The sequence below is a fragment of the Dromiciops gliroides genome, chromosome 5, assembly GCF_019393635.1.
Source record: "Dromiciops gliroides isolate mDroGli1 chromosome 5, mDroGli1.pri, whole genome shotgun sequence".
In the NCBI taxonomy this organism is placed as follows: domain Eukaryota; kingdom Metazoa; phylum Chordata; class Mammalia; order Microbiotheria; family Microbiotheriidae; genus Dromiciops; species Dromiciops gliroides.
In genome coordinates, this window is record NC_057865.1 from 216,300,502 (window position 1) to 216,312,420 (window position 11,919).

General features: G+C 41.4%; 1 protein-coding gene across 1 annotated transcript; it reads left to right on the plus strand.

Annotated features, from left to right (window-relative positions):
- Positions 1–977: 977 nt before the first annotated feature.
- On the plus strand, positions 978–1,686 carry LOC122727535 (40S ribosomal protein S9-like). Its single transcript, XM_043965134.1, has one exon. It carries the CDS (start codon positions 1,035–1,037, stop codon positions 1,617–1,619), a length of 585 nt encoding a protein of 194 aa, XP_043821069.1. The 5' UTR covers positions 978–1,034; the 3' UTR covers positions 1,620–1,686.
- The last annotated feature ends 10,233 nt before the right edge of the window (positions 1,687–11,919 follow it).

An 11,919-nucleotide genomic window follows, 5' to 3' on the forward strand; every position in this document is an offset into this window, starting at 1 on the left:
CACAGTGGATAAAACACCAGCCCTGGATTCAGGAGGACCTGACTTCAAATCCGGCCTCAGACACTTGACACTTACTAGCTGTGTGACCCTGGGCAAGTCACTTAACCCCAATTGCCTCACCAAAAAAATAAATAAATAAAAACTATAGGCTTCAAGAGGGCAGGGGTCCTCTTATCTCATCTAAACTATCTCCCTCAATATCTAGCACAGAGCTCTATACCCAATAGATCCTACATAAATATTTGTTGAATGAAAGGAAGCATGACTTTGGAGTGGACCAAATAAACATGGATTGTCACTTTCTTTAGCAATGCTCCATGATTTAGGAACAGAGCAGAGAAGGAAAGGAAGAAGGAAAATAATGGAGGTGATCTAAGTCTGGCGCGGAGGCACAAGAAGCCAGAATATGAATGGTGGACTGGTATGAAGGAAGGAGTCTAAGGAGCTGAGGTCACAGTGAGGATAAAGGGTAGGTTGGGTTGGAGTGAGGGTGTGGGGGAAATGAGGGATCAGAACTTGTAGTCAGAGAAGGGAATTTTAGAGTTCAAGATCTTGGAGGTGTAGTACTTTCAAAGGATGATGACATATGAGGTGTGGTCATTCAGGTGGCTGGCTAAGGTTGAGTGGAGTTGTGTAGGTTGAAGAATGCTAAGATCATGGTTTTAGGAATGATTATTTATCTCTAGTGTTTTAAAATTTATTTCCCTTTCTATTTGCCTCCATTTCTGTCTATAACTTTTTATCACCATTTAAAAAATCTAGGTGTCTGTCTCTATGTTGGTCTCTATTTTGATGTCAGAAGAGTGGTATGATGGGACTGACTTCTTGACTAACCCCATGTCACTAATTAGCTACATGACTTTGAGCAAGTCATTTATAAGATTTTTGTGTCTTAGTTTCTTCATCTGTAAAATGGGATTAATAAAGCCTGCTCTACTCATTGAACAGGATCATTGTTAAAATACAATGAGTTTTTTTCCGGTCGGTTCTGAAACGTGCGGGAGGCGCGAGCCAGACCGCCCCGTTAGGCCAAGATGCCGGTCGCCAGGAGCTGGGTGTGTCGCAAGACGTACGTGACGCCGCGGCGGCCCTTCGAGAAGTCGCGGTTGGACCAGGAGCTGAAGCTGATCGGCGAGTACGGGCTCCGCAACAAGCGCGAGGTGTGGCGGGTTAAGTTCACGCTGGCCAAGATCCGCAAGGCCGCGCGGGAGCTGCTGACGCTAGACGAGAAGGACCCCCGGCGCCTGTTCGAAGGCAATGCCCTGCTGCGGAGGCTGGTGCGCATCGGCGTCCTGGACGAGGGCAAGATGAAGCTGGATTACATCCTGGGCCTGAAGATCGAGGACTTCCTGGAGCGGCGCCTGCAGACGCAGGTCTTCAAGCTGGGCCTGGCCAAGTCCATCCACCACGCGCGGGTCCTGATCCGCCAGAGGCACATCAGGGTCCGGAAGCAGGTGGTGAACATCCCCTCCTTCATAGTGCGACTGGACTCCCAGAAGCACATCGACTTCTCCCTGCGCTCGCCCTACGGAGGGGGCCGGGCAGGCCGGGTCAAGAGGAAGAATGCCAAGAAGGGCCAGGAAGGGGCCGGCACCGGCGATGATGAGGAGGAAGATTAACCGCCAGCCCCCGCCCCGCTCCCCAAAGTGCATTGGAATAAAGCTCTTTGACTTCCGGAAAAAAAAATACAATGAAATCATGTGCAATCACAGTAGCATCTATGCCAATTTTTCAAGTTCTCTATTTGTAGCCCTCTCTGTGAGTGTCTGATTCTGGGTCTCAATGACTCTGCTTCTCCTGTCTACTCCCCATCCCCCCACCTTTGTTTTTGTTGACTTGCTTTCTTCATTACCACTTTCCTATTTTTTCCCTTCGTTTTCTCTACTATCTCCTACTCAAGGCTGCATATGCTGTTTTTAATCTTTTTGTCTGTCTCTGTCTTGCTGTATCCCTCTCTGTCTCTATCTCTCCATCTTTCTCTGTCTTCCTCTCTTTCTTTTTGTCTCTTTCTGTCTCTCAACAAGCATTTATTAGGTACTCACTGTTTGTCAGTAGTAAAGAAAGAAAATGAAGCGTTTAAAGAGCCAACAGTTTTCAGTCTTGTCCTTGAAATATATCCTTCCTCAGTTAACCACTAATTAGCCATGTGACATCTGGCAAATCTGGCCTCAGTTTCCTTACATGTAAAATGAGTGGGTTGGAATAGATGATACTTTAGGCCTATCCTAATATGGAATAATAGAATACTCTGAAAGTAAAACTGCCTCACATTTCTTGTCCCTGATGGTCACCATGCCCTTGCCCCTGATCAGGGTTCCAACAGAGATCTCTCCCTCTTTCCCCTGGAACCAGGCAGCCTTTCCCTCTCCCCTGCTTTGCCTCTGGCATCTCCCCAACTCACTGCCCAAGCCAGCTGTTTTGAACCCTGAAGTGCAACTAAAGAACTGACACTTAACCCCAAGGAAAAGATCCCTTCTCTACCTCATGCAGCCCTACTCAAGGATGACAGCCCATCTCCAACGCTAGCCTTAGCCGCATCCCCTTGGCTGCATCCCCAACTACAGCCATGTTGAGTGGGAGTCCCTGGAGGGCTGTGAGAAAGTTTGGAACCTTGAAGAAGCTCCTTCCCTTAGTCCTCACCTGACCTTTCTACATTCTATAAACATTTAGTAGTAAATTCAGTGCAGTGTGCTAGTTATTGGGGGAGATACAAAGATGACTAAGACAAGTTGCCAAAAAATTTACAATCTAGTAAGGACAACAAAACACACGGATAAATGTAATGCAAATCATGCTATTATAAGGGCATAGTGGAATACAAAGTATAAAGAGATCAGATTAAGAGATTGCTTCCATGGAGATCAGTAAAAACTGCATAGAGGATCCTTGATGCAGCTGTAGCTCAAGAAATTGAAATGCATGGTACAGAAAGCAACCTGGTAACTTGCAGTTATTACTGCATTGTGCCAATGGAAGCAAATCTCCGTTTTGATCTAGACCACCTGCTTCAAACCTTCCTCCCCCCAAAACATTTTATAGATTCTGTAATTCAGTAGAATACCCAGGAAAATGTAAACTTCATGAAGGGAGGGACTTTGGGGGGGTTTCTTTAACCCTAGCAACTAGCATAGTGCCTTCTTGCACATAATAGGCACTTAATAAATGTTGGTTGGTTTTGATTGGATGAGATAGTCAGGTTTAGGGAGGGAAAGTGGCTTGCCCAGTGTCACCCAGCTTTTTAGAGACAAAGAAATACTTGGTACCTACTCCAACAATTTGTCTACTATACATGTTACCTCCATATTGTTTATTGTTTTTTTTTGGTTGTTTGTTTGTTTTTTTGGGGGGGGGCAATGGGGGTTAAGTGACTTGCCCAGGGTCACACAGCTAGTAAGTGTCAAGTGTCTGAGGCCAGATTTGAACTCGGGTCCTCCTGAATCCAGGGCCAGTGCTTTATTCACTGTGCCACCTAGCTGCCCCCTCCATATTGTTTGTCGAACAGTTGGATTTAGGTGGATAGTAAATCCACATAAAAAAAAAAACCACACACACACACACACACACACACACAAAACCTCCATAGAGGACTCAGCATTTGACCTTGACCTTGAAGGATGAGTAGAATGTCGGTAGTCAAAAATGACCCATTTTTTGACAGTTTTAGAAGTTCTGGTTCTGACCCAATTTGTGTGGGCAGGATAATCTCAGAGCTACTCTACATATACGTACACATACACTGAAAAAAAAAATCAAAACCCCCCAAACTATCCTCAAAATAACACCTCCTAGGGGCAGTGAGGTGGCACAGTGGATAAAGCACCGGCCTTGGATTCAGGAGGACCTGAGTTCAAATCTGGCCTTAGACACTTGACACTTAGTAGCTGTGTGACCCTGGGCAAGTCACTTAACCCTCATTGCCCTGCAAAAACCAAAACCAAAACCAAACCAAACCAAAAGCAAACAACCAAAAAACCCCCATTTCCCTTATGTAGATAAGGGATACTTACTCATTCTTAATTTGCCTTCCCCAACTCCCAACCCAGAGACAGAGACAGAGACAGAGACAGAGACAGAGACAGAGACAGAGACAGAGACAGAGAGACAGAGAGAGAGAAAGACTAGGAATGGTGCTGTAAATGATCTATCTATCCCTAGTGCTTAGTTCTAAGAGAATCTACTCAACATTATGGGAAACAGAACCCTGGCTACAACCCTCAGCTCTTTCACCTTCATGGTTTTCTAAACTTTCCTGATCACTGAGCCCCAAAGGAATGAGCCTCTTGTACCCTCCTAGGCCCTGAACTCAAACCTTAATATTATTTGCTCTTCTTCCACTGTTACCATCTCTTAAAGCCCCGTCCCTGTATATGTTACAGAATCTCATAGTTGGAAAGGAGCTCAATAGTCTGACCAACACTTGAGTAGGAATCCCTTATGATAATGATAATGAGGATAATAAGAATAAGAATAGTTTTAAGCTATACATGGCATTTTTATATAACATAGCACTTTCAAAGTTATTCATTATTAAAAAAGTAACAGTGGGGCACCTAGGTGGTGCAGTGGATAAAGCACTGGCCCTGGATTCAGGAGGACCTGAGTTCAAATCTGGCCTCAGACATTTGACACTTACTAGCTGTGTGACCTTGGGCAAGTCACTTAACCCCCATTGCCTCACCAAAAAACCAAAACAAAACCAAAAAAATAACAGTCTTTCAAAGCACTTTACATACATTATTACACTAGATACTCACAACAGTTTTGTGAGGGAGGTGCTGTTATTATCCCCAATTTACAGAGGAAGAAACTTAGGGTTACATGAAGAATAAGTCACAAGGATGACTTGCCTGGGGTCACACAGCTAATAAGTGTCTAAATTTAGGTCTTCCTGACTCCAAGTACACCACTCTGTCCACTGTACTGTCTGGTTGGTACATGTCAACCTTGTGGTGTCCCATCCCATATAAGTCTGTTACACTCATCAGTGATCATCTAGCTTTTATATGAGGACCTCAGTAAGGGAGGACTCATTATTTCCCAAGATAGTGCTTTGGAATAGCTTAAATCCTTTCATCCACCTTTCCATAATTTCTGCTAATTACTCCAAGTTTTGTCCTCTTGAGCCAAACAAAGCCTGTCTAATCCTTCCACATGATTGCTTTTCAAATAGCTGAAGACAGTTCTATTACCCCCCCCCAAAATCTCTTCTCCAGGATTGTTGTTGTTGTTCACTTGTGTCCAACTCTTTGTGACCCCCATAGTTCATAGCTTGCCAATACTGTCCATGGGGTTTTCTTGGCAAAGATACTGGAGTGGTTTGCCATTTCTTTCTCTAGTAAAGTAAGGCAAGGAGAAGTTAAAGGACTTGCCCAAAGTTATAGGGCTAGTAAGGTCTGAGTCATGATTTGAATTCAAGTCTTCCCAATTGTAGGCCACTCTATCTAGCTGCCTCTTCTCCAGGATTTCCCAGTTCATTATTTTTGATGGGGGGACCATCATTCTTCTAGTTACCCAGTTGATAATGCTTCTCTCTCCTTCATCAGTCCCATATCCAATCAATTAACAACATCTTGCCAATATGCCTCCCTAATGTCTCTCACATCTATTTCTTTCTCTCCACTCGAAGGTCAACCACACAAATTCAGGTGCTTATTATCCCTTGCCTAGACTACTACAAAAGCCTCCTAATAGCTCTCCCTGCCCCAAACCTCTGCTTATTCCAATCTTTTCTCTATTCAGCTGTTAAATTAATATTTGTTAAGTACCTGCCTAGTCACATAACCCCCCTGCTCAAAGAACTCTGCTGGCTTTTTGTTTTCTATAGGATAAAATTAAAACTCATCTGTTTAACATTTAAAATTCTTCATAGTCTGGCTCCATGTTTATCAAGACAGTTCTTATTGTTCCCCTTAAATGTTCACACCATATTGGGATGGTTAGGTGGTGCAGTGGATAGAGCACTGACCCTGAAGTTGGAGAACCTGAATTCAAATCTCACCTCAGACACTTTCTAGTTGTGTGATCCTGGGCAAGTCACTTAACTCCAATTGCCTTAAACATCTGGGGCCATCTCTAGTCATCCTGATAATATATCTTGCCACTAGAAGCAAATGACTCTGGAGGAGAAAGTGAGGTAAGTGACTTTGCACAGTCCTTCCTCACTTAAATCCAATTCATTGCAAGTCTTGGCATCTGTTATGGTCCTCTTCAAGAATGAAGGACAAACAACAACAACAACACACTGTATTTCAACAAAAAGGGCTTATTCACTCTTCCCCATATAGGATGATCTGTCTCCCTCCTCTGGGCCTTTGCACAGGCTATTCCTGCCTTTCCCCTTGCACCCCCACTTAAAATGTTCTCATTTCTCCCTCCTCACTTCTGTCTCTTGGAATCCCAAGCTCAATTCAAGGATCAGCTCAAGTGCTATTTCCTCCATGAGACTTTTCCTGATTTCTCCAATGGTTAGTGGTCCCATCCCTACCCCCCAATTACTTTGTATTTACTTCTACAAATTTACTTGTTTGTGTGTATTATCTTCCCAGAGTAGAACATAAGCTCCTTGAAGTACCTAGAACATTTTAGATGCTTAATAAATACTAATTAAATTTTTATTAATTCTTTCAACCTAGCCTTTTGTGGCAGTGTCAGGATATCTCATATCCTAGTTGTCTTCCTTTGGACACTCCCCAAATTTTCAACCTCCTTCCTAAAATATGGTGCCTCAAAATGAACATACTATTCCAGATGTGGTTTGATAGAGCAGAATACATTGGGATCCCCAATTCTGGAATTATGCTGCTCATTGCCACCAAAGCTTTTTGGAAAAGCATGTTGTCTTGTTGACTTACATTAAGCTTATAGTTCATCAAAATCCCCACACCTGTTGTTTAGCCATGCCTTCCCCATCTCGTATTTGTGAATCTGATATTTTAACCTAAGTGTAGAACTTTACATTTATTTCTATTTAATCTTATTGGCTTTCATCCATAGTTATTGTCATGTGAGTCATCATATACATCTGACACACTGTTGGAGACAAGGGTGGGGAGGGTGCTTAGCTACTTGAGCCAGTGCTTTATCCTTTCTGAATATACTTTCCTTGCTAAGAATAAGAAAAGTTCCTTTTTTAACTGTTAGGTGGTCTAGGAATCTCATTTCCTTCAAGTTCTGAATCTGCACTACTTCACCACCCTGAGTCAGTCTTCATTCATTTACTATTTTTCTTTTTTGGTGAGGTGATTGGGGTTAAGTGACTTGCCCAGGGTCACACAGCTAGTAAGTGTTAAGAGTTTGAGGCCAGATTTGAACTCAGGTCCTCCTGAATCCAGGGCCAGTGCTCTATCCACTGTGCCACCTAGCCACCCCTTCATTCATTTACTATTGCCAAATGTCTTTGCAGGATGGGATCAGAATGTGTTTCCTGTGGTTGAAGTGAGGGAAGGCTGATTCGGAGGAAGTGGAGCTTGAGGTAAATGAATGATCAAATACAGGAACCTAGAACTTCACAGCTCCTGAGGCTAAGCCCTTTCAATGGGAAAGAGAGGGAGCCCACACTGACCTGAAGGGACTAGTCTGGTGGGTGCTAAAGGAGGTTGACATGGAGGATAAAGATTGTATCAATGTGAGCATTCCTTGGTTCTTATTAATGGTCCTAGTAAATCCTGGCTACCAGCATAAGGAAAAAATGAAAGTGAACTCTCTCTGAGTTGAGCAAAACTTATGGTTTCAAAGGACTATGCTTTGAAGTTATAGTGGTAGTTACAGATAGTAGCAAAAGGGCAATGTAGATGGAGATCAGCTGATAGGCTGTGGGCAAGTATTATCTCCAACCCAAAAATCATGTTGACAAATATGTGGAATCCCCTGAGATCAGGTTTATAAGACACATGGAATGGTATCAGGAGTGAGGTAAGAACTGGGTATCTGCCACAGCAGTAAGAGAACCTCAAGTTTACCTTATCATTACTTCCAGTGAGAGAGAGGGAGTAAATATGGGGTGCCTTAGAGTATATAGGCTTTTACCATGAAGGAACTCTGGAGGTTGCAGGAGCCAAGGGAAGAACTGTGGCTGGGATTCAGCATGTGTGGCTATCTCAGGCCTGAAGGAAAGGAGACTAAAATCGTGGGGCAAAGACCTAGGCTGATGAAAAGTAAATCTCCCAACACAGAGAAAAGACTAAGGCAACTTTGCTGACCAGCCCTAGATGTATACCCAGAGGGGAAGGAGCCAGAAAGTGAATGAGAGGGAAATAGAAGGGGAAAAAAGTTGAAATATCAGAGATTTCAATAGGAAGACAATTCAGTTAAAAAAAACTAGAGCATAAGCAGATAACTCAATAGAAAGGAGTGGAAAAGGTTAAAATTTTAGACTTGAGACAGACATCTTGGGTTCAAATATTTATAATTTACTGCCTGTTTTACCTTGGGAAAGTCACTAAGCTTTATTTGTAAAATAAGAAGGTTGAGTCCAGTGACCTCTAAGGTCCCTTCCAAATCTAAATTTATGATCCTATGATGATTACTAAAACCTCAAAGAGATGGTAAACTCTCTTATTAAGTATTATAAGACAAAGAAAATTGCACCAATGACTGATGAAAAATACAGAACCATGGGGTCTCAAGAGAACATGGAACAAGTTATTCCAGACTATTTCAAAAGAAAATGAAAAGCATAAGAGAAAAATTTAGGAGGGAATAAAGATAAAAACTTAAAACCTTCTGCCATGAAATAATTAGCAGATTAAAAAAAATCTTGACTCCACAGTGGTGTTATCTCTAAAGAAATTAATGAGAACAACAGATTTGGGTGTAAAAACTAAAGTGAAAGATAATCTGGAAGAAAAGAAGCAAAAGGCAATAATGTTGGAAGAATAAATGATCAAACAAAATTCATTGGCCTTCAGGACAGGATGCATAGAGACAACTTAAGGATCATAAGTCTCCCAAAATAATATGCCAAATAGATAAATCTAAATACCATAATGTAAGAAATAATACTAGAAAATACTAGAAAACTGTGAGTGCAAAAAAAAGAAGAAGCACTAATTGAAAGAATGCACAGGTGCAGTGGATAGAGCACCAGCCCTGGAGTCAGGAGAACCTGAGTTCAAATTTGGCCTCAGACACTTAATACTTAACTAGCTGTGTGACCCTGGGCAAGTCACTTAAATTACCCCATCTTTAGAGAGTATTTTTAAATAAATTACCCCATCTTTAGAGAGTATTTTTTTAAAAATGAAAGAGAAAGAGTGACCTATGGTGTATAAAAAAATAAAAACAAACCAACAGTGGGATAAGCAAAGGGTCTTTAAAAGTACACAAAAGGATAAAGATAAAAGCAAAATTTAAATAAATAGAATAAATAAAGTTGGATGAACAAAACAGAAGCCTCTTGGGGGTAAATCCCACAACCAGGGGTGTGCTGATAAAAAATGTTTAATAACTGGTCTTAGGTGGAGGGAATGTATGTACATACACTTTTAAGTTTAATCTGTATGATTAACACTTTTTAAAATCTACACAATCTACAAAACAATAAATCAAGCCTTGATTTATAGCAATTGGATTTCTGATCTGTGAATACTCAAAAGCAGTTAGATCTGGCTCCAGCACAACCCTGCTCAAAATCATAGAGGGAATGTTCCTCAATAGATATGGAGGAGTTGGAGGACAGGAGAACGTGTGGTTTCCACCTTTAGCCACTGGTTTGTATGGGAGGTGAGTACTGCTTTCTCTTCTTCTGGAGTGTTACTATGATCTTTTTTTTTTTTTTTTTGGTGAGGCAATTGGAGTTAAGTGACTTGCCCAGGGTCACATAGCCAGTAAGTGTTGTGTCTGAGGCTGGATTTGAACTCAGGTCCTCCTGACTCTAGGGCCGGTGCTCTATTCACTGCACCATCTAGCTGCCCCCTATTATGATCTTTTAAGCTGGAACATTATCTAGGGCAGGGACTTGACTTTGCTTAGCCACAAACTTCAGAACCTCAACTCTGATGTTTATTTTTCTCCAGGCAAATATGTGGGAAGCTTTGCCTCACCTATTGGACAAATTCTTCTTTGCTCAAAAATCTCTTCTCTCTCAAAAAGCCACTCCACCTTATCTTAGGGTGATTAATTTCAATTCAATTCTATTTCACCTCCCATACTCCTTTGGGAATATTATGAAGATGAAATGTTTTGACCAAAGTGATGAATGCAGTCTATGTCCTAGAGTCAAGTTTCTTGTTTTGTTTGCCTCTTAATATTCAATTCAAGTATTCAAGGCTCACACTCTTCCTGGTAAGTCAGGTTCCAACAGATATTTATTAAACAGGCAATCGACATTTATTAGGAACCTACTGTGTGTTAGGCACAGTGTTAAGCACTGGGAATACAAATATGAAAAAGAAAAACAGTCTCTGCCCTCAAGGAGCTTACAATGTAATGGGGGGCAAGACAACTCACAAGAGGAAGCTGCAAAGGGGAGGGGTGGAAAAGGAAGGTACTCTACTTGGGACTTGATGGGAAATTCCAAAGGAATACAACCTGGTGGGAAATAAAGAGACGGCTGTCCTGAGTGCTCTTCTTCAATGGAAGTTCAGGAAGGAGCAGTTCTCTCTGCCCTTTAGTCAGAAGGGTCCCAAGGGCAGAGGGTACTGATGAGGTATGAGTAGTAGGGAATACTAGGACTAATGTGATCTTGCAGGATGATGAGGATGAGGAATATCTATTTTGCAGCTGTAAACACCTGCTTTCGCAGAAGTCTCACTGATCAACTCCCTCTTATATCTTCCTCTCAGTGAGAAATTTGTCATACCTGAAAATAACTTGAGAGATGCTAGGATGTCTATGGGTGTGCTAGATATTAGCATTTCAAATAGCTCACAAGGTTAACACAAGGTCAGTACAAAATGTAGTGAACTTTATTCATGACCTTCACTGTATATAGATGCATAACATAATAACATAACACAATAGAATTGCAAACAAGAGACAAACATATAAGTCAAATGTATATATAGCAATCACACATCAAGAAGATGATATCAGTAGTAAATGCTAAATATTGCTTAATAGCATACATTTCAACACTACCCAAAAAAGAAATTTAATTCCATAGTAATGGCATGCATAAAAATAAATTGCAGTGCCTTACAAAGCACACATTATATATTATTTATGAATTTCATCTATCTGTGCCAGTATCCATCTTTACTATTTCCCCTTTACATATCTATCTTTTAGCCCCTTTAGACTTTTAGCTTTTCCTAAAGTCTTACTGGGGCACATCTTCTCACATAGAAATTGGTTAGAAGAGGAAGCTTGAACTGGGTACTACAGAAACTTGAATTCCATGAGGAACACAAAAAGATTAAATAAGAAGTAAACCAAGAGTTAATGAATTAGAGAATATAAGTTCAGAGTAAACAGAAAAGGAAGAAGACAAAGTAAAGAAACTTTCTTAGAAAAAGATAGAAAAATTTAACTAACAAAAGAAGTTAAAGGGGAGAAAAGGAAGTGGGATTTTGAAATGAACACTTAACTAAGAAGAGGAAAATAAAGAAAATAGGAAAAGAGTAAGAGAACTAAATAAAAGGAAGAAAAGAAATTGATAATTTAAGTAAAATCCCTAAATTAACTTCTTGTTGTTTGTCCTTCCTTCTAGAAGAGAACCATAACATCAGGGTGATGTCATGACTTGCAGTGGATTGGATTTAAGTAAGGGAGGGCTGTGCAAGGTCACCAACCTCACTCTCTCCTCCAGAGCCACCTGGGTCCAGTGACAAGATGTATACCAGGATGACTGGAAATGGCCCTGGATGTTTTAAGGCAATTGGGGTTAAGTGACTAGCCCAGGTTCAGTATGTGTCTGAGGTGAGATTTGAACTCTGGTCCTCCCACCTAGCTGCCCCAGAAAAACCCTAAATTAGATCAAGG